This window comes from Chlamydotis macqueenii, chromosome 12 (assembly GCF_036417535.1).
Source record: "Chlamydotis macqueenii isolate bChlMac1 chromosome 12, bChlMac1.mat, whole genome shotgun sequence".
Taxonomy (NCBI): Eukaryota; Metazoa; Chordata; class Aves; order Otidiformes; family Otididae; genus Chlamydotis; species Chlamydotis macqueenii.
Window position 1 is genome coordinate 109,708 of NC_141567.1, and position 23,404 is coordinate 133,111.

A 23,404-nucleotide genomic window follows, 5' to 3' on the forward strand; every position below is an offset into this window, starting at 1 on the left:
CAAGTGACTCAACACTTAGGGATTAAACCTCACACATCAGAACAGACTGAAACACCAAAGCAGTTCCATGAAGACTCTAGACAGGTTTGCTCCACAGAACACATTTAACAAAACAGACAAAGTAGACTGTGATCCATACCAACTTCCAGAAATAAGAGAAAACGTGGTACTTACTTCAGGGCTTTGTTGCTGCAAGGTGGCCAGCTCCCTTTGGTAAAGATCTGCAGCAAATGCATAAACCTGTGGTAACTGGGCCTCTGGATTCATCATTTCTGCCACAGTCTTCTCAGCATCACCCATTCTAATAGCAGAATTAATTCTGGCTACTGCTGCCAGCCCTAGAAGTTCAAAGAGGTAACACAGAATAAGGAAGACAGACAGCTGTGCCCCCAGTAACAAGAGCATTTTCACTCTATACTCAATAACCAGATACCTAACAAGAAAAAGAATAATTCCCTTAGCTGCACCAAATGAGTGAAGCTTTCTGATCCATACTTCTTCAGTCTTTCATTACTGCAGACAACTAAAATAGAATCACAGAATCAGTAGGGTTGGAAGAGACCTGTAAAGCTCATCCAGTCCAACCCCTGCAAGGAGCAGGGACATCTTCAACCAGATCAGGTTGCTCACAGCCCCGTCCAACCCGGCCTTGAATGTTTCCAAGGAAGGGGCATCCACCACCTCTCTGGGCAACCTGGGCCAGTGCTCCACCACCCTCCATGTAAAAAATTTTTTCTTAATATCCAATCTAAATCTACCTCCCTCTATTTTAAAACCATTACCCCTCGTCCTGTCACAACAGGCCCTGCTGAAGAGTCTCTCCCCATCTTTCCTGTAGCCTCCTTTAGGTACTGAAAGGCCACTATAAGGTCTCCCCAGAGCCTCCTCTTCTCCAGGCTGAACAGCCCCAACTCTCTCAGCCTGTCCTCACAGGAGAGGTGCTCCAGCCCTCTCATCGTCTTTGTGGCCTCCTCTGGCCCCATATGAAGGCATACATAATGCCTTCTTTAAAACAAAGCTCATGTTTAAAACTAGTTCACCTTTTTGCCTGGTTATCAAAGGACTGTTTCACCATTTCAGTCTTCTGACAGTAAGAAGCGTCATCATTGGAAATTTTTGGATGGACAAGTAGTAACATCTTTTTCTTCCTGTCTACGTCTATCCTGCTCAAGGCAGTAACAGGCACTCTATAGTGGTTACACACTGTCTAACTTCAAAATAGCGCAAGTATGCTATTTTCATGCTGAACAAGTAAGGTACTTTGAAGCTAGCCTCCTAGTTATTAGGCATTCACTATTGTCCTCTTGTACTCTAAACCCTCCCTCCCCAGATCTCTCGTAGTCTTTCTACCTATTACAAGCTTAACTAATTCCTCCTGCACAGCCAGAACTGAACATTCTTCTCCAGAAAAGAGCTCTGCATGGTGTCAGAAGCATCAATCAGACATCATGATCTGCATTTTATTTGCTACCTGATATTTAGAAAGTTAAAGGTTCTGTAGCTCAAATCAAGTAAGACTTATGGCAGTAGTCAGTGGGTAACTGGTTTTATTTAGTGAGGGGTGGTGGGGCTATGGTGGTAGCTTCTGTAAGAAGCTGCTAGAAGTCGCTCCCCTTTGTCCAGTGGACTCAGTCGGGCCTAGGGCGGACCCGCTGCTGGCCAGGGCTGAGCCGATTGGTAGCAGAATGTTCCATGATAACACCTCTGCGATAACATATTTAAGAAGGGGAAAAAACAGGAAAAAAAAAGAAGAGAAGATGTGAAGACGCTGAGCAGGCGCAGAGAGGGGGAGGCATGGGCCTTGTGGGCCTTGCACCCCTCACCCTCTGGCCTCCCACCGTGCGGCGACTGGGCCCAACTCGGCCCAGCCCAGCTGCAAGAAGTGGAGAGGAGATGAGATGTGAAGAGAACCCGAGAGGCATCTGCCTGCCTGTTGTGAAGAATTTCTTGTGAGAGGAATGGCTGCAGACGCCAAGGTCAGTGAAGAAGGAGGGGGAGCAGTAATGCGGCTCCTGGCCAGAATTCCCCTGCAGCCCATGGTGATGACCATGGTGAGGCCAGCTGTGCCCCTGCAGCCCATGGAGGTCCACGGAGGAGCAGAGATCCCCCTGCAGCCTGTGGAGGACCCCACATCGGGGCAGGTGGATACCTGAAGGCGACTGTGGCCCGTGGAGGGCCCGCTGGGGCAGCTGTTCTGGAGGGACTACACCCCGTGGAAGAGATGACCCATGCCAGAGCAGTTTCACAAAGGGCTGTAGCCCATGGGAGGGACCCCACGTTGGAGCAGAGGAGGAATGTGAGGAGTTCTTCCCCCAACTATGAAGCAGCAGCGTAAAACAACATGTGATGAACTGACCGCAACCCCCATTCCCTCTTCCTCCCTGTGCTGCTCGTGGGGGGAAGGTGGTAGAGATAATGTTAAGCCCGGGAAGAGGGAGGGGCGGGGAAAGTTATCTTGTTCTCTGTCTCATTATCCTGCTTTGGTTTTTTAGAAATAAATGAATAGTTTTCCCCAAGTCAAGTCTGTTTTGCCTATAATGGTAACTTTAAGGATCTCTCCCTGTCATTATCTCAAACCTCGAGCCTTTTTTCTTATATTATCTCTCCCTGTTCTCTCACAGGGTGGGGGAAGTGAGAGACTGCGTAGTCTCGTCCCTGTCAGGGTTAAACTACAACACTACCTTTCACATCTTATGGAGCAATCCAGATTTCCTTCACAGATCCATAGCACAAAAACCTCATACAAGCATTCTAGGAAAATAGGTTATTTAAGGTGGCTGCAAAAGGTCCATGTTTCTTAATATTTCAAATTATATGCTGTTGTCTCCAACAGTACTGTAAGAGTCGGATAAAAGATACTACAAATAATCAGGGCAGCCATCTCTCTTGAATGTTCTTAGCAGCCATGAAGTACTTAAAGAACACTCATAACAGTTTGAGAGACCTCATGTATCCTGACACAGATCCAAATACTGTGCTGTCTCATCCTTTTGATCACATCCACAATCGCTTTGCTGCAATAATTTCTGCTGATCCTTACTTTGCTGATACTGTTGTGCTGCCCTGTTAGCAGCATCCACTCCCAGCTGCAACTCTTCCTTCTGCAGAGGACCTGTAAGGCCAGCCTAAAAAAAAAAAAAAAAAAAAAAAAAAAATAAAAAAAAAAATAAAAAAAAAAGAAACAGGGAGGGTGAAACATCGTCAGCTTATTCACTTCAAATAGCTCAATAAAAAGGAAAAAAACCAAACAAACAAACAGCTTTTCCTTAAAACACTCTAATGCCACATAGCTTCTGCAAACAAAGAACGCCACGTAGGTGAGGACAGAAATTACTCACCAGATTCTTAGTTCATATGCTGAAAGACCATATGTGTACAACCTGATCCCCTTTACAGTATTAGAAGTGCAGTCCCGTGAACACAGCCATTAAAGGCAAGACTTGGCTTCCAAAATTATAAAACATTTAAGACAAACGGGATAATTTTGCGGGAAAAGACTCCCCGTACATGAGCTGCATCCTGGAGTGAAATTAGTACTTGTGTAATTTGCCATGAAGTGACACATTGATTAATGTTCCATTTTACCTCTGAGCAACAAAAGAGTTAACAGAACAAAAAAAAATGGACAACATACAGTTCTGGTTTACCCACTGCAGTGCCCAAGACCTAGTTTGTTATAACTGTATAACTGACTTGTCTGCACTTTTCCTGGATCCAAATGCATACCGAATCTTACTTGTCTACCTTACTGCAGCATTTAAATAAAAAAAATAATAATTCATTAGAGATGCAATATTAATAATCATCTCTGAATCAGCATATTTTTCCCCTATTAACATATGCAACATTCTGACAATGGAGACAATGCTGGTTTTAAAAACTATTTGGTGCATTTTATAAGCAGCATATGTAAGCAGCCTGCAAAATCCACTGAAGAGTTGGCTTGAAATGAGAAACTAAGGTTAACCTTAGTTATAGAATCATAGAATCATTTGGGTTGGAAAAGACCCTTAAGACCATAGAGCCCAATTACAAACCTAACACTGTCAAGTCCACCACTAAACCATGTCCCTAAGTACCATGTCTACAAATGCCGTACTGTGGGATTCTCCACAGTGAGAGCAGTATATGCTTATCTGACAGGTATTGATTAAACAGAAGTATCCATGGTATTTAGGCACCGACAACAGTAAAATGAGAGGGAAGATGCTCCTGTTTTATAACAGTTCTACACACATGCACGAGTTAGTATTTTACGGTTTGGTGAAAGTATTTTAATTATATATACATACATACAAGCATTATAGTGGCCCTTCACATGCAGAGATGAAAACTAAATGACAAATATGCTTACTGTATGCTTCTGTTTCAGCATTTTTTTCAAACCAACACTAAACAGTAATGCAGGTATATAGCAAGTGACTAGCGTACAGTGGTACAGTGAAAGGCAGAGTCAGGGGGAAAGTCTCATGAAATCAGGATAATAAAGACTTTTCCATACCTCCTGTTTCTGTTGTCTATCACTCAGAAATTGACGGAAATACCAGTCACAATTTTCTTGTAACAATCCTCGGAGTCCCAGGGCTGGTGTTGCCAAAGCTTCATACAGTGCTAATGCATCTCCTTGTTCCAAAGCTACGTCAATCTTTGATATGGCTGCATGTGCTAGCAACAGTAAAGCAGGGTTTTGTGAGAAACAATAAATGAGGAAGTCCCATCATTTATATAAGCTACCGCTCAGAAATAAATACTCTCAGACCCAATGGATAGCAAGTTAGGTATGTAATCCGAATGGAAGACTTCCAAGGTCAATTGCAAAGTAGTACTTGAAAAAGGCGCTGAAGGTTGGAAATAGCATGTGTTACTCAAGATGAAGAATTCAGGGAGTCAGCGACAAAGACAATCCATTTCCTAAAGGAAGGGCAACAGAAGTCAAAACTAATTCAGCTTAGAACTATGTACTAATAATGGGTAAAAAAAAGAAACCAACCACCACCAAAAAAATCCCACAAAAACAGAGGAGTCGCCTTCCACTTTTGTTATCATTACAGAAAGCAAGGAGGGGCACACATATCATTTTTAAGTACTCATTTAATTAAGACTATTACTTTAGCATGATACCTACTGTTCACTTTATTGATGTTTCCCTGAATCTCAGCTTGAGTCAGAAGTTCTTCGTACACATCTCTCTCTCTCTCTGAATTTTCTGACACAACCTGAAGATGAAATGAAAACTAATGAGTGTTTCTACAGTTTCCTTTGCCCTCATAGATCTTTGCATTGAAAAGTTCAGGGAGGAAAACTGTATATCTATATACAGGTGTGACAGGTCATAGGTAGGCTACGTCTACACGTGCAAAAAGGAACCTCACAAGAAAACACATATAAAGTAAGTATAATCACATAGAATCATAGAATAGTCTGGGTTGGAAGACACCTTTAAAGGTCAACTAGTCCAACTCCCCTGCAAGGAGCAGGGGCATCTACCAACCAGATCAGGTTGCTCAGAGCCCCGTGCAATCTGGCCTGAGATGTTTCCAGGGATGGGGCATCCACCACCTCTCTGGGCAACCTGGGCCAGTGCTCCACCACCCTCCGTGTAAAAAATTTTCCCTTATATCTGATTTAAATCTACCTCCCTCTATTTTAAAAACATTGCCCCTCGTACTATTGCAACAGGCCCTGCTGAAGAGTTTCTCCCCGTCTTTCCTGTAGGCCCCCTTTAGGCACTGGAAGGCCACTATAAGGTCTCCCCAGAGCCTCCTCTTCTCCAGCCTGAACAGCACCAGCTCTCTCAGCCGGTCCTCACAGGAGAGGTGCTCCAGCCCTCTCATCATCTTTGTGGCCTCCTCTGGACTCGCTCTAACAGTTCCACGTCCTCCTTATGTTGGGGGCTCCAGAACTGGATGCAGTACTCCAGGTGAGGTCTCATGAGAGCAGAGTAGAGGGGGAGAATCACCTCCCTCGACCTCCTGGCCACGCTTCTTTTATTGACACAGACAGCCTAGAAAAACCTTATTTCAATATAATGTCTCTGTAAGAACACACAGAGCTCCAGAATGTAGAAAGCAGTACACATAGCTAGGTATTTGATACATAGCGTTCTAAAACAACACTGACCCCTTCTGAGATCATCACTCAGTTTTATATCTATATTGTATGAAAATGGAGGGATTGCACTCCCAACGTGTAAAGGCTGACTTGAATTCTGTATCTACGTGGCGCATGTTTCAGACCGCTAAACAGAGTAACACAGCTAACTGCTGTCTGTCTTTCACAATAGGAAGACAGGTTACTGGGGAACATATTAGAATACCACCAAGAGTAAATCCACCTAACTCTATACATACAGGACTGTAACACATTCTGCGAATTCCCCATAGTTTACACTGCAATACAAAACTGCAATGCATGCAAACAGATGGTTTGAAAGAAAAATTGATCTACCCTATTTTTAGCATTCTCCATCTTGTCTTGCTTTGCTCTGTAGAGTGTGTCTTGGTAAGTGGACTCCAGTTGATCATCAAGATTTATTAGCATGGCATTAGGGTTCTTCATTGCTGTAAGAGTGTCAGCTGGAACCTGATGGTCAATTGCTTCATTAATGGCAATGACAGCTGCATGTACTGAAAAACAAGTCACACACTGCCAGTCAGTCCCACACACAACAGCTCTATTAAAAATTGCAAACCTAACTGGAAAAAGCAGAAGAATTATCTGGAAATTAACTGGAAAGCAAAAGAATTATCATAGTACCTCTCATCCCATCATGGCTTTGTGTTCTTGAAAAAAAAATGGCAGTCTACTTCCCAATACGATACTCTAGCTAGTCAAATCATCATGTTCCAGAAATAAAAAAAAATAATAATAAAAATACACAAGGGAAAGAAGAAAACTCTTTTCCCAGTCTTCCAAAGGGCCTATCGAAAGGACTGTACTGTCTTAAAACAGGAGGTATTAAAATCAACACTAAAAAAAAAAAAAAAAAAAAAAAAAGAAAAAACCAACCAACAAAACACCCCACACACCACTAATCTGCTGATTTGAATAATCATATAAAACAGAACTCGATTTTTCCTTACATGCCGCTTCATCCACAGAAAGTTCATTTGCAAGAATTCCTCCAATCTTGCTGAAGGCAGGCATCTGGATACCATACTTCTCCAGTTCAAGCCTCATATTACTGATCTCCTCCTCTGAAACATAAAAACAGTGTTATGCAGGCTTAAACACATTAGGAATCAGCACTGCTATACCAACTGCTGCTATCAAAAAAAAAAAAAAAAGGATAACTACAATAAATTACAGTTACTGTTTAAATAATACTTTGAATATAACTCAGTAAGTTAAATAAAATAAATGAAAAAATTGATACACATTTTGCACACTTTCCTAAAATCTACATTTCTCACAGAAACTCATATGGGAATATTTTGCAGTCTTTCTCACTAGGAAACAACACACGACTCTCATGAGGAGCTGGAAACAGACTCCATCATTCTGAGATGCCTCAACTATGGCCGCCAATAGGTCAGGAAAATGTGCAGGCAGTACTCTAGCATCCTTTTTTCCCCACAGAGTGACTATGTCGACAAAAGCAAATGGAGGATATCGAGACAGGCTGTTGTTAAATACCATGCAACTCAAAAAGAGAGTTGATAATTTGGCATTTTATAGGTACAATCAACAACTGTTTTGCAGGAAGATACGGTTTTACACACCTTTTAAATCAGATGCGCACCCTCAGGCAGGAACCTCACTAATGCAAAACAGAATCTGACAAAAACAATTTGAAAAAGTCAAGGAACAGAAACCTTGAGGAGGCATCTGGACATTAGAATTTGTGCTGTGTGGGGTAACGTTAGCAGGGCTGCATGTATGCAGGAGGGGCAGTCTGCAGTGATTCGCGTGCTAGGCGAATAGGTCCATGGGCGCAGGGGGCAGGTGCATCCACGTACGTGGTGGGCACGGATAAGTCCATGGGTGCAGGGGCAGGTGCGTGGCGGGCACGGATAGATTCATGGGCGCAGGGGGCGGGTGCGTTCTCGTGCGTAGCGGGTGTACGGGTATTTAACCCTGTGTTGCGTAGCATTAAATTGAAGGCTTGGCTTGACAGTATCCGTGTGATGCCCTGCTTTCCCCAGAGCGGGGCTCCGGTGCGTGCGGGGTAGGTTAGCTGGCAAGAGAGCCGGCAGTGCTGGAATCTCCTGCAAACTCTTCTTCACCTGACGGCACCTCTACTTTAAACTGTCAAGGGAGGTCAGAACCATTTACCAAGTTCCAAACTGAAACCTCTCCCAAGGGGATGGAAGCAAGGTTTACACATCTTACAACAGTAGCAAAAAAGGTAAGGGGCTGTTATTCGCAAAAGTAATGATTAGCGAACCAATGGCTATTTAACAGCCTGACTCAGAAGCACCTAAATCCATCCTTTTTCCTAAATTACTAGAGCTCCTCACAGCCATTAATTTTCAATTTAATTTGCATTTAGGAAATCATCAGTAACAATCCTTAAATCGATGTATACAATGTCTAGCAGAGTATGAGATAAAGGCAGCACACATATCAGTTTGGGGTTTTTTTTTGTTTGGTTTTGTTTTGGTTTGTTTTTTTTTACCTGTGAAGTCCACCTTCCCATATAAATCCTGAATCTGAGGGGCAAGACCCAGTTTGAACAGGTACAGGCTAGAAAAGAAAATAAGCAAATAATTAGAACTAGTAATTTTTCATTGTGGTTCTGACAAGGACACGGGTAATTTTAGGAAATACAGATTCAAGGAGCCACTCAGGTAAGCCAGCGTAATAGCTCATAATCCCCAAGAGGGTGAGCTGGCTCCTCTCATCCCCCTTCAGCTACATATAACTGGTCCAACACTCTGAAGTCCTCACAGAATTACAGAATGGTTGAGGCTAGCAGGGTGCTCTCAAGTTTGTCTTCTTCAAGCTTCCTCCTCAAACAAGGTCAGGCAGGAACAGGTTCTCCAGGATCACGTCCAGACGGCTTTCGAGTATCTCCAAGGGTAGAGACTCCACAACTTCTCTGGGCAACTTGTGCCACTCCTCGGTCACCCTCACAGTAAACAAAGTGTTTCCTGATGTTCAGAAGGACCCTCTTGTGGTTCAGTTTGTGAGAGCTGCCTCCTGTCCTGTCACTGGGCTCCCCCAGAGCCTTCTCTAGGCTGAACAGTCCCAGCTCTCTCAACCTTTCCTCACAGGAGAGATGCTGTAGTGCATTACTCATCTTAGTGGCCCTTCCTTCAACTCTCTCCAGTATGTCCCTTTCTTGTGCTGGGGAGCCCAGAAATTCACACAGTACTGCAGGGGTGGCCCCACCAGTGCTGAGTAGAGGGGAAGTATTCACTAAGGCAATTTGGCTCACTAAAATGGCGTTAATGTGTACACTTGGAACTGCTACGAAGGAGGGATTAATCCATACACCTAAGGATAAATGGGACTGGTGAAAGAGAAGCAACTCCCCTCCTTTTTGCCTGTCATGCCAGCTCAGCACAGATCATGGAAAAATACCCTCTGTTAAAAGAACTGATTGTACAAGAACATTAAAAATAAACTATTAATAAAGCAAATATCCATTCCTCTGGTAAAATCAGTTTTAAAGCAACTGGAAAATAGAGGGTAAGCAACTCTACCTTTTCAGATTATCTCATCACATCAAATCTAAATCTCCTACCTCTATAAATCTAAGCAGTTGGGGTTTTTTGTTTGGTTGGTTGGTTGGTTGATTTTTTTACAAAACAGGAAACAAACACCAGGCAGAAATATTTCTGACTTATGGACTGTCAACAAAACTGCATTCTCAATCTTTATTTTATAACTGGAATACACTTTGGTACTAAGCCTGAAGAATGAACAAGCTTTTATGAAAACATCCTTTTCCATATTTTTATTTACATGTCAGAATTACTCATCTTTCCTTGACAAGTAAAATTATTTAAATTATAAAATCTTGAAGAGGTTGCCTTTGCAGAGAAACAGGATATGGAACATTTCAGTCAAAAAGGTTAACAATTTTAAAAAATTAAGTATTATGGAAAAGGTATTATTAGATGAAAGATGATAATTTCTACAGCCTTAACTACTGGCACTGTTTGCATCTATTAATTTTGCTCCCTGAATTAATTTTCTTTTCCTAATATATGATCTAGAAAGAGTACAGCAACAGCAAACTTAATTTTCTTGGGAAGCTTGGCAATTTTCCACAATTCAGACTACTGGGGAGGGGTGAGGGGTAGGAACGGCCAGGATATAACAAAGAACATGTAACAAGAACATATGCCAGCCAACTCCTCTAATAAAGTAGCTACAGTAGCTATCACAAAGCTGTCAGCAAGGGAGGAACTTTGCCAAAACCTAACTTAAAAGGAGCATTGGTCTTGATAGCAACAGTGTACCCCCCCACAGGTCTACTCCACACTGCTCTATAAACTCCAAATGACCTATTCTTACAGAGATAACTCACTCAGATCTAAAGTTGGGATCAAGCTCACTTTTATAAATAATAATTTCATCTACAGTGGTCTGAAATATCAGATAAATGCAATCACCCTCTATGAACTTCACACTAGCAACAGATCACAGAGTAGAACAAGCCATTCTTGAGAACTGAAAGTGAGCAAGCAACAAATGAAGACTCAAATGTATACAATCCAGCATTCAATCACCTAGTAAATTATATGAGAGGAATTTTTAAATTAAAATCTCTACATGTTCCAAAAACCACATTTGCATTCAAATCAGCTGGGGGGGAGGGGGCGGGGGGAAGGAAAAAAAAAAAAAAAATCAAAACCACATACAAGGCGCCATCCTGTCAAACTGAAGAGCAAAGCATCACAAATGAATCCTCCCGGTTTTGCTGAGAACTGGGATTATCCTACTCGGTCTATGTGAGATTTTAAAATTTAAGAGAGCTTTCAATCACAGTTTCTGCTTGATCACTTACTGTGGTCATCAAGATACACATACTGCATACAGTGCTGTGAGCACACTGGCTTTCATTCAGTGATCTGACTGATCCCTAGATAAACAAATATTTTCCTTTATCGCAAACACCTTTTAGAGCTTCAGGCTTTCCTTTAAGCCCCAAAATGTTTAGCTCTGCCTCAGACAGTACAGAGAGAGGGTGAGAACTGGGATGGGAAAGTAGTAATGCTGGAGAGGTGGGCCCGTGCCAATCTCATGAAGTTCAACCAGGCAAAGTGCAAGGCCCTGCACATGGGTCGGGGCAATCCCAGGCACAAATGCAGGCTAGGTGGAGAATGGATCGAGAGCAGCCCTGAGGAGAGGGACTTGGGAGCGATGGTGGATGAGAAGCTCAACGTGAGCCGGCAATGCGCCCTTGCAACCCAGGTGGCCAACCGCATCCTGGGCTGCATCAAAAGCAGCACAGCCAGCAGGTCGAGGGAGGGGATACTGCCCCTCTACTCTGCTCTCATGAGACCTCACCTGGAGTACCGCATCCAGTTCTGGAGCCCCCAACATAAGGACACGAACTGGTTGGAGAGGGTCCAGAGGAGGCCACAAAGACGATGAGAGGGCTGGAGCACCTCTCCTGTGAGGACAGGCTGAGAGACTTGGGGCCCTTCAGCCTGGAGAAGAGGAGGCTCTGGGGAGACCTTAGAGCGGCCTTCCAGTATCTAAAAAGGGGGCCTACAGGAAAGACGGGGAGAAACTCTTCAGCAGGGCCTGTTGTGACAGGACAAGGGGTAATGGGTTCAAAATAGAGGGAGGTAGATTCAGAGTAAACATTAGGAAAACATTTTTTACATGGAGGGTGGTGGAGCACTGGCCCAGGTTGCCCAGAGAGGTGGTGGATGCCCCATCCCTGGAAACATCCCAGGCCAGGTTGGATGAGGGTCTGAGCAACCTGGTCTGGTTGGAGATGTCCCTGCTCCTTGCAAGGGGCATTCGACTGGATGACCTTTAATGGTCCCTTCCAACCCAAACCATTCTGTGACTCTGTAATCACAACATACTTGACTGGTTCTTTTCCCTTCAGCATCTGATTTGCTCACTGCCTGAGGCAAAATACTGGCTTTATGGATCTTTGCTCTGACCTGGTATGATTAGGATCATAGATTTGTTCTGATAGAAAATCTGTCCTCATTCAGCCTTCAGTTCAGCTCAGCTCTCTCCCCTCTCACCTTTCAGCTTTGCAGAAAGATTTCAGAAACAATTAGATTTCTGCCTAGTATGCCTTACCTGAGTGCATGAATACAATAGATACAGCGTGGCATGTTCTTGCGATCATAGATATCTGTAGTTTCTGGGTAGAATATCTAAAGACAAAACAAAGTTAGCAGTCTGAATTACACTCACTCTATATAGGTAAATTGCATAACTGTGATAAGCCAAATTCTTCTGCAGTACACTAATTAAAAAGCCCACAGAACAAAACTCTCTGAGCTTCTCTGCCCTGGCCCAGCATTTCTCCTAGTTGAAGTGCCAATCCTTCCTTCTGTTTCTGCCACCCGAACCAGAGCTCCCCTTTTGCTGCTCACATTCTATACACATGGATGAGTATACTTTTTTTTTTGTGCGTGTGTGCCCACCAAGATACTGGGTCATGAGGTGCTAGCGAGGGCTTTGGTAAAAGCCAAGAGACGAAAAAAATACTTACAACAGAAGAGAGAAAAGAGGATATTGTCTGCACTAAATGGGGCTGAGAAGCAAGAGAAAAGACAGTGACAATGGGTAACCCAAACTAGCACTGAGGTGCTCTGCATACCACATTTTCTGTTAGTGTGACCCAAAAGCTTTCAGAGAGTCTCAAATGCAAAGCTCTTCAAAGTTTAACGCAAGGGGCTAATACTGGAAGTGTGAACTCATACAGAAGTGCTGACAAGGTACGTTACTTTCTAGTTAGCAGAGGGTTCCTTGCTGTTCCCTACAAGCACAAAACAGCATTGCTCTTTCTGTAAAGCCAAGAGCAAATGAAGGGCTCAGCCACTCAAACTGTGGCTCAGACACTGCTCAAAAGAATGCATGGCAAGAACAGTGTAACACAGATGTTATGCAAGATTAGTGATATTAAGGATACGGTACTGAAGGAGGAATTATTTTGCTCCTAATCATTCTCACACAGGTAGCAGAATTAAATCTTTCAGCAAGTTTTAGGAGAGAATTTCTATAAGCATGCAAATCTAGAAAATGAGCAATTAATTAGACAAAGTCTGCTGATTTTTATACAGCAGCAAATGCTTGCACAGAACGTAAAGCTTTGCAGAGATTATTTATTTATCTGCACGTACAACATAGAAATTACCTTGGGGAGACCAATCTCAGCCATGGCATTCAGCCACTGGATTACATTATCCGTGTGCCGGAAGTGGAGACCAGTTGCCTGAAATAAAAATAGCCAGGAACATGGGGGAGGGCAGTAAGAAACAAAACATCATAGCTGCCAAGAACAGCACAGAGGCTGATTAAGACAGATAGTGAAAACAGTACTCTTAGAGAAAAGAAGTCAGAAGTCTTCTATGTTCAGTTATACTGTTTATGACAAGTTCTTTCACATGAGTGCAAGCTCAGATATGAAGCTGAGTCCACTGCCCTTCACTTAGCCAATGTTCTAGAACGAAGGTGGAGTTTTCTCAGGTCATCCTAATACAAACTAACTTTCTGCTTATTTGCTCACAGTAGCTCCATGCTCACATTTGCCTATTTTAGATGTCTACCTAAAGCAGTATCTACAGCCAACAGTTCTCACCTTGTATCTAGTTTGTTCCCTATCATAGATCTTCTTCACAGAAACCACTTTAGGGGAGAAGAAGTTTCCAAGTTTGGCCAGGTAGACTCCATTTCTCAATCCTTCTTCCAGCTCTGTTGTGGGAGGCAGCTCCTCATTCAGACAGGCCTCCATCCATCTGGAAGCGCAAGAAGAACAAAGTTGGTTACGTGAGTGTATTTCCAATTTGTGAACACAACCCCATGCTAAACAAGTTTCACGCTGCTACCGCTGTCATACTCTAGCATACTATTTACTTCAACTTAGGGGCTGAAAGTGGGTACAGCACTACCACATGATCTGTGTCATTAAAATGCTAGTCAGTAACACTTCAGACAAAATATTAAGTAGAAGTACAGAGTTCAGTAGCCAGAGTTTCACAAGTAATTAAGATACCATCTCACCATCACATTCCTCCTTCAGCCCATGATTTAGCTGGTACTGGTCTAGATACAGCAGTCAATCTGTCCTTTTAATTAACTTAAATCTTCCTCTTAAGTACAAGCTTATCTCACAAGCATTTCTTTACTCTCATTAAATATCCACTAGTTATTCCATGATTTTGCATGACTTATTGAAGCACTTTTAGCCGATCTCACAGAGAGGCCCTACAATGTTGCCACCAAGTCTATCTTCGAGACCTATATATTTTCTCCCTACTATACATTTCAAAACCAGGGGAGAAAACTTGTAAAAGCATTCCTTCTCCTCATAACAACTGCTTTTCCCATATCTCATTGCCTTCCATCTCATTTCATGGTGTCATGGATCCTCACGACAAAAACAAATATCACAACAGCAAATCCTTTGAAAAGTCACTGTTCTCACAACAGAGGTGCACCTTGATATTTCTTCTGCACAGAGCTACCAGAGGCTGTATGCTGCAAGCTCGGCTACGCAGTTTCTTCCAAAGACGACACGCTCCCCGGCTGTTCTGTTCCCTGAAGAAGGGAGCTGCACAGCCATGGGCCACTTTCTAAAGCACTTTCCTTATATCACTGTTGTGGTTTAGCCCTGGTCACCACACAGTTTCTTGCTCACCCTCCCCTCTCCCTGGCGGGATGGGGGAGAGAATTGGCAAGAAAGGAAAACTGGTGGGTTCAGATGAAGACAGTTTACTAGAATAGCAAAAGAAAATGACAATGATAACAAAATACAAGGATACTAAAACACACAAAATTAACAATGCACGATTTCTCACCACCCGATGTTCCGATGACATATAACCCGTCTCAATGCAGTGATGACAGAAAGGAAAGCAAGCAACAAGCAAGAGAGCGAGAAGGAGCCAGCAAGCTAGAGAGAGCAGTGCCCATCAGTGAGAGAGATGGCCTCCCCCTGCCCCCCACGTGCAACCCCCACTTACATACTGAGCATGACGTTTATGGCATGGAAGGCTCTCTTTGGCCAGTTTGAGTCAATTATTCTGCCTGTCTCTCCCCCAGCTTCCTGTGCCTGCACATCAGCGAGACCTGGAAAGCCCACCTTGGTCTCATTAGCAACAACTCGTATCATCAGTGTGCTTACCAACATTCTTCACATACAAAATCCAAAACACACAAGCTACTGAGGGGAAAATTAACTCCATCCCTGCTGAAACCAGGACAATCATACCTCACTTGCAGCTAACTCTAAAGCTCTTACAAGCCTTGGACCAATAAAGATCACAGAAAGCATGGGAAGATTACAGGGAGGTTTTCCAAGCAGCCAGGGATCAGGTAAGGAAGGCTAAAGCCCTGAGAGAATTAAGTCTGGACAGGAACGTCAAGGACAACAAGAAAAGCTTCTTTAGGTATGTCAGGGACAACAGGAAGACCAGGGAGAACGTGGGCCCTCTCCAGAGGGAAACAGGAGATCTAGTTACCGGGGATGTGGAGAAGGCTGAGGTACTTCACTTTTTTGCCTCAGTCTTCACCAGCAAGGGCTCTAGCCACATCGCCCAAGTCACAAAAGGCAAAAGCATGGAATGAGAGAATGAAAAACTGCCCACTGTAGCAGAAGAGAAGGTTCAAGACCATCTAAGGAACCTGAAGGTGCACCAGTCCATGGGATCCAATTTGATGCATCCACAGATCCTGAGGGAACTGGCAGATGAAGTTGCCAAGCCGCTGGCCATCATATTTGAGAAATTGTGGCAGTCTGGTGAGGCTCCCGCTGACTGAAGAAGGGGTAACATAATCCCCATTTTTAAAAAGGAAGACTCGAGGAACTACAGGCCGGTCAGTCTCACCTCTGTGCCTGGCAAGGTCATGGAGCAGATTCTCCTGGAAAACACGCTAAGGCACACAGAATATAAGGAGGTGATTGGTGACAGCCAACATGACTTCACCAAGGGCAAATTGTGCCTGACCAATTTGGTGGCCTTCTATGACAGGGTGACAGTATCGGTGGACAAGGGATGAGCAATTGATGTCATCTACCTGGACTTGTGCAAAGCTTTTGACACTGTCCCTCATGACATCCTTCTCTCTAAACTGGAGAAAAATTGATTTGATGGATGGACCACTCAGCAGATAAGGAATTGGCTGGATGGCCACACTGTAAGAGTTGTGGTAAACGGCTTGATATCCAGGTGGAGACGGGTGACGACTGGCGTTCCTCAGGGGTTGGTATTGGACCCAGCACTGATTTAACACCTTGTCAGCGACATGGACAGTGGGATAGAGTGCAGCCTCAGCAAGTTTGCCGACGACACCAAACTGTGTGCTGTGGTTGACACGCTGGAGAGAACAGATGCCATCCAGAGAGACCTTGACAGGCTAGAGAGGTGGGCCTGTGCCAATCTCATGAAGTTCAACCAGGCCAAGTGCAAGGCCCTGCACATGGGTCGGGGCAATCCCAAGCACAAATACAGGCTGGGAGGAGAATGGATCGAGAGCAGCCCTGAGGAGAGGGACTTGGGAGTGACGGTGGATGAGAAGCTCAACATGAGCTGGCAGTCATAGAATCATAGAATCACATGGTTGGATGGTACCTACAAGATCATCTAGTCCAACCGTCTTTCCACTACCATTGCTGCCACAGCTACTAAACCATATCTTGTAGCTTCTCATCAAGCCACCTCTTGAACAATGCCAGGGACGGCGACTCCACCACCTCCCTGGGCAGGCCGTTCCAGTGCCTGACCACTCTTTGGGAGAAATGCGCCCTTGCAGCCCAGAAGGCCAACCACACCCTGGGCTGCATCAAAAGGAGCGTGGCCAGCAAGTCAAGGGAGGGGATTCTGCCCCTCTACTCCGCTCTACCCCCTACCTGGAGTACTGCATCCAGTTCTGGAGCCCCCAACATAAGAAGGACATCGAACTGTTGGAGCACATCCAGAGGAGGCCACAAAGACGATGAGAGGGCTGGAGCACCTCTCCTGTGAGGACAGGCTGAGAGAGTGGGGGCTGTTCAGCCTGGAGAAGAGGAGGCTCCAGGGAGACCTTAGAGCAGCCTTCCAGTGCCTAAAGGAGGCCTACAGGAAAGACAGGGAGAAACTCTTCAGCAGGGCCTGTTGTGACAGGACAAGGGGTAATGGTTTCAAAATAGAGGGGGGTAGATTCAGAGTAGATATTAGGAAAAAATTTTTTACACGGAGGGTGGTGGAGCACTGGCCCAGGTTGCCCAGAGAGGTGGTGGATGCCCCATCCCTGGAAACGTTCAAGGCCAGGTTGGATGAGTCTCTGAGCAACCTGATCTGGTTGGACTGGATGACCTTTGAAGGTCCCTTCCAACCCTAACTATTCTATGATTCTATGATTCTTTCTGACTTTAATAAGAAAATAATACTTGATGATTTCTTTAGAGTAATTTAGAAATGAAGTAACAAACATAAAATTTAATTTGCATTTTGGGGATATTTTTGCAGTTCACTCCTGATCTGAGACATGAAATGCTGTAGCAGTACCTGACAGATGAGATGCATTCAAATTTACCACGGCCAGTTTTTCATCTCTCCTGAGAAGGCAGTAAACTGCATGTTGAATTATAGAAGACAGGTGGTTGTTAGTGAAAATGGAAAATTGCACAGGGTGCAATATTTTAATAGTCAAAGGGAAGATAACTTTGACCAGTGCAGATACGCAGTTTTAGACAGCCATCTTAATTGTCTTGTCTGTGTTCGGTTTCAACTATCTCTAAGGTTTACTTTTTTTAACCTACCACGGAGCTAGTCTATCACTCCACCACAGCTCCTCTATTTTCATGTCTGCTAGCATAAACAGAGTGCTTGCTAAAACATACATTTCAGATGAATGCACTTCTTCACTGCTCAAGCCCAAGGGGAAAGCCAGTCAAGTTCTCATGTCTGAATCTATCACTTCTCCATCTCTCTCCACACAAAGCATTAGTACACAATGTGGCCTCATAGTACGTAAAGAGGCCATCTGCCTTTTAACATAAACAAGCCAGTGTTCTTAAAAAAACAACAACAAAAAAGCATTAACACATGTGCTTTGTTCTTTGCTCTAATTCCCTATCTGCCTAAAGGTACAATTCAAACACATCTATTTAGTTCAGCTGTCACTAATCTTCAGGTGGCCTTTTCCGTTAACACAAGTTAAAATCAGCTGCAGCAATACTAATACCTACACCCAAGAGCATCTAAAAACTGAATGTAGAGCAAATACAGCACAAAGTACTCACATGTTTATTTCCCCCCTCTTACACCTCCGTTTAATTTTACTTAAAGATCTAATCCACGATGCTGTTTTCCTATTTGTGCATTCTGCAGCAGACAGTTATGGCCTACAGTCTCATTGCTGAGAGAATACTCATGACTCAACAGAAGTTCTACAAGCAGCTTGATTTCACCACTGTTTCTTTGGTTATTCAGATTGTTTTCAGTACCTGCATTCCTCTCCAGACAACACAGAAAAATGTGAGGTTATTTCAAAAGAAAAAAAACTCACTAACAAATGTCAGTGCTGCTGACTCTTCCATCTGAATGCAAACAACTACTCAATTTTAACACCAACCCCCTTTGCCCAGGAAAGCCTTTTCCTCACACTTGGCTTCTCTACAGCTCCAAGAAGCAGAGGTGACACCTTCGAAAAGCTAACCCAAGCAAGAAAAAGATGCCACAAAGCTTTTCAGTGAGGTTGCCACAGTAACTAATCGCAGAAACAGGTCAGCAAGCAGATGTTTCCAACAGACACAGCACTGGAGATTTCAGAACCTGGACGGAGAGGGAAGAGAAGAGGGAAACTGCATTTCTCAGGAACTAGCGCTCACAAAAATCAACAGCAAGAAACAGTTTTATGTTCCTGCTAACAGCCCTCCCACAACAGGGAGTGGTTTTCTACAGCAAACAGGCAACACACCAGATTCTGCCAGCTTCTGATGGCTTCTCTTTCTCCAGCTGTCTCACTTCTAGTCTTTCCCAACCCCCAAATCTAGAATAAATTTTCTAATTAATGCCTCACAAAGCTCTTCAGAAAAGGTACAACATGACAATTGTAGCCCATGCTCTGAACATTCAGACTATGGAGGCTCTGTGTGCAGAAACCTTCAATCAGCAAACAAGCATTGGGTCCAAACAGCTGAGACAAACTTCGCACAAAGATGACTGGATCCTAGCACTACTGAAGAAAATGTTACCTGAAATAGAACACTGCAACACCATATCAGGGTGGGAGGGGGCAGATGGAGAAAAGCATGTTTTTTTCTTTTTTCTCCCCTACACTCCCCCCTCCCCTCCTTCCCTGTCTCAAAAGAGTTGATACTCCGCAGAAATCAGGAAGTACCCTGTCATATTCTGGAGAAGCACCATTTGGAAAGGTATACAAAAATGACATTTCCAAGCCTCAACTCTCACACACTCTTTGTGGATTCCAGCTGCCTTCCTAAAAAGCTACAAGAAGTCAGAAGACTGATTTGTGTGCCCTTTGTGTGCACCTGACTAACTGGAAATTATAATTAGTCTCACTGCCTCATTTATTCACAGAAGTTGGAACGGACCTCAAAAGATCATCTGGTCCAACCTCCTGTGGAAAAGGGAGCCCATACGAGATTATCTAGCACCCTGTCCAATCGTGACTTAAAAACCTCTGGTGATGAGGACTCTACCACATCCTGGGGAGGTTGTTACAGTGCTCGCTTGCTCTCACTCTAAAAAATTTCTTCCTTGTATCAACACGAAACCTCCTCCAGTGCAACTTGCACCCATTGCCCCTTGTCCTCTGAACGTGGCTCATGTGAAGAGAAAGCCTCTGTCCTCTTTGTAGCTGCCCTTTAAGTACGGGAAAAACGGTGATGAGGTCCCCTCTGAGCCTTCTGTTCTCCAGGGTGAAAAGGCCTAACTCCCTCAGTGTTTCCTCAAAAGGCTAGTTCTCCAGCAGTTTTATCACCTTTGTGGCCCTCCTTTGGACTCTCTGTTCATATATGAGAAAGTCAGCAGTTAGCCACCAAACACCAGACGATGCACAGACACCTTCTCTCCCATCTTATCTTTGAGCTCCTTGCCATCTAACTCGAGAAAACAATAGAAATACTGTTCACGTAAAGCCTGTAAGGTACAGAAAATAAATACAACCCAAAAGACATGTTAAGGGAGTAAGGAAGTGAGTCAAAGGACAAGTTACAGAAAGCAAACCAGTTCAACAAGCTTTGACAGGAGTTCAGTACTCAATGTGAACAGATTACAGGTTTTATGTAGTAAAGGGATGGTGAGTGCAGAACAACACATACAAGTCACAGACCATGGGGACTACATGTCAGAAGAGTTCCAAGTAAGAGATAAAAGCAAAATATCCCATATTAGAGAAGCTTCCACACTGCAAAGGATGCTCGGTCCCTCTAGGTTCAAGTGTAAGCAGTATTAATAACCTCAGAAAGTCTCATAGACCTTACATTTAGTACTTCAGGTAGAGTGCACTTGAACAGTAAGTAACAGTTTTGATGGGGAAAAAGCATATACAGGACATAGCTAATCTGACCCTAGTTTAGCCTGGAAAGCATTAGCTTCCCTGCAAGTTTCTGAACAGTCTCCTACAGAAATAGACTCAGAACCACACTTTTCTTTCTAACGTGACATAAATATAGTGTTTCGTGACTTAGACTGATATATTTCCTCAGGTTAATTTTATAAACAGGAGTGCAAACACTGTCCTAAAGGGATTAGGGAAAAAAAAAAAAAAAAAAAATCACACTGGTAACCACAGCTTCTGGAACAGAATGTTCTCAAAGAAGCCTATACTGCAAATGAAGACTTGTGGATCTCAGACAGTTAAACTGGGAGAGCACTTTAAATCCCAAATGAGACACCGTTACACTGTGGAGTGTGGCCTGAGCCCAGAAAAAAGGGGGGCTTGCAACTCAAAGCAGGATGAGGAGCCTGGAAAAGCAACAAGGAGTAGCATTTACCAGGAAGAAAAGGTTTCTGGGAACACCTGGCCAACTTCTGTACATAACTACAAAAAGAAACTTGTTCTTCTGCAAACGACTATTTTCCTGGGCTTTGCTGCTTTCCTCTCAAAAAAAAAAAAAAAAAACAAAAACCTTAGTTCCTCTTCAACTTTAAGTTCTAGAAAAATGCAGATAGCAACTGAATGAGCGAGAAAGAAAACATGACATTAAGTTTAAAAAGTCTGGACCACTATCCTGTGCTGCTTCAACCCAACCTTCACAGAATCTCTGAGGCTGCAAGAGACCTCTTGAGATCTAGTCCAACACTTCTGGACCCCCACGAGCAACCCTTTCCCCCATTCCTTCTAAGTGGGGCGAGAGCTTTCTGTAACGTCACTTGCACGCCTTGCATCATTACAGCCAAAGACTCCTGAGAGGACACAGAGCTACTCAGACCCTGGAAGAGTACAACTGCTAGCAACAGGTTTCCTAGTACCCCTCTTAAGAACCCTACTGGGGCAACCCAAAAATCCACCCACTTTGTTCAACCTAGGAAGATCTAAAATGAAAGTACATGCGACTGCATCATTTAATGCCTCATCAAAGGCCACAGAGGCAATGAGTTCTGTTTAAGCATCTCCATAAAGTAAGAGAAATAGCCCATAATTAGAAAATAAACTGCCTACACATACTCATACCTGTTTCAACAAGTTCCTAAGTGGGTGTTAATATAACTACAAAACTAGGGCAATCTACGTACACTAACGCTCCCACTTTGTGAGGCATTGCTTAACCACTTGCTAGGCCAGAGGACAAAGCAATCTTTTCAGAAAGCATTACACAGTAGCTTTTATATTTAAAAGCTCACATACTTACATTAAAATTAACACCTGTCATCCTTAAAAGGCAGAAATAAATGTGGAATTTCCAGATGAACAAGAGGAAAGCATTTCTCCAGTCTCACGGGGCGGGGGTGGAGGGAACACCTGGTTGATGGGCAGCAACCTCTACCCCCTTTAGGTATTAGAACAATACGCCATCAATAAGCTTTCCACAGAAATCTTGAATTCTTTTTTGCTACTTTAACAGTTTCCACTATGCTCTCTCCCTCTCAACCAGCACAGAAAATATAATTTTAAAGCCAAAATTAATTCTTCAGTCGAATTTCATCACATGACGGCATAGGTAATGTCAGACTCTCCAATTTTACTGAAGCTAGCTGAAATTAAAGCAGTAATTGCACCTTTCTAATCAGTCAGTCCTACTGCTATGAAACGCAGATCTCCCTCCTAGAAAGAGATCCTTGAATATCTACACACAGCTACTACCGTGAGCTGCAATTTAGAGCCAGGCATTCCTTGAGAACACAGGACAGTAAAAACCTAACATCAGGTATTGTCAGGCAGCCTATCAATTTCATGTCAGGACTACCAGGCGGTATGTTCCAGTTCAAAAAGAAAACAAAACAAGAACATGGCACAGAAAACACAGGAGGTATTAAGAAAAAAAAAAAAAAAGTGACCTTATCAGTCAATGAGGAAAGCTCACTTCTTGGTCACCAGTAAGTAGTAGTAATTTCAAGGTTAAATTTATCATTTGCAGAGGCCAGAAATAACTTTTTCTAACTTCCGCTGGCCTAGAATTTCAAGACAATGGCTTTGCCTTTTGTATACAGACCTAGCCAATTATTATTTTTCAACTTTGAGACCAGATCGCAGCCCAACACACCATCTGGGTCTGCATCGGGTGGTCATCTCCACTGTGCTGGCCTCAAGAGCAACACTTCAGTACTTCTAGCCATTAAGATCTCTAAAAAGATCAAGTATACAACACTAACACAACATGTTGGGGTGCGACATAAGGATACCCCCACAAAGAATATTAATGAAGAAATGTTTTACAATGAGGGTGGTGGAGCACTGGCACTGGTTGCCCAGAGAGGCAGTGGATGCCCCATCCCTGGAAACATTCAAGGCCAGGTTGGACGGGGCTCTGAGCAACCTGACCTGGTTGGAGATGTCCCTGCTCCTTTCCTTGTAGGAGGGTTGGACTAGATGACCTTTAAAAGTCCCTTCCTACCCAAACTATTCTATGATTCTATAACCAGTACCACTCATACCAGAGTCTGGTACCAATGCTAAGTGTTGTTTAAAGTTCAGTTGTCAACGAGATCACATTGCATTCTGCTTATTGCACACCTCACCAATTTAATCAGCAGGAAAGCTGCAAACAGAACCTCAATGCAAACTTTTGAGCCTCTAGTTTGGGAGCACTAGCCACAGAGTTCTCAATCACGGGTCAGAATCGCAGCAATCTTCTCTTTTTAAGCATGTCAGT

At 43.6% G+C, this 23,404-nt stretch overlaps 1 protein-coding gene across 1 annotated transcript in view; it reads right to left on the reverse strand.

Moving 5' to 3' along the window:
* Positions 1–23,404, reverse strand: part of IQGAP1 (IQ motif containing GTPase activating protein 1) — an 81,500-nt gene that overhangs the window by 38,032 nt on the left and 20,064 nt on the right. The window contains exons 3-12 of the mRNA XM_086756915.1: positions 13,724–13,880; positions 13,280–13,357; positions 12,217–12,293; positions 8,618–8,685; positions 7,083–7,196; positions 6,448–6,626; positions 5,126–5,216; positions 4,502–4,665; positions 3,041–3,125; positions 175–338 (exon numbers count right to left, since the gene is read on the reverse strand). Coding sequence (XP_086613041.1) covers positions 175–338; positions 3,041–3,125; positions 4,502–4,665; positions 5,126–5,216; positions 6,448–6,626; positions 7,083–7,196; positions 8,618–8,685; positions 12,217–12,293; positions 13,280–13,357; positions 13,724–13,880 — 1,177 coding nt within the window. The remainder of the gene's footprint in view (positions 1–174; positions 339–3,040; positions 3,126–4,501; positions 4,666–5,125; positions 5,217–6,447; positions 6,627–7,082; positions 7,197–8,617; positions 8,686–12,216; positions 12,294–13,279; positions 13,358–13,723; positions 13,881–23,404) is intronic.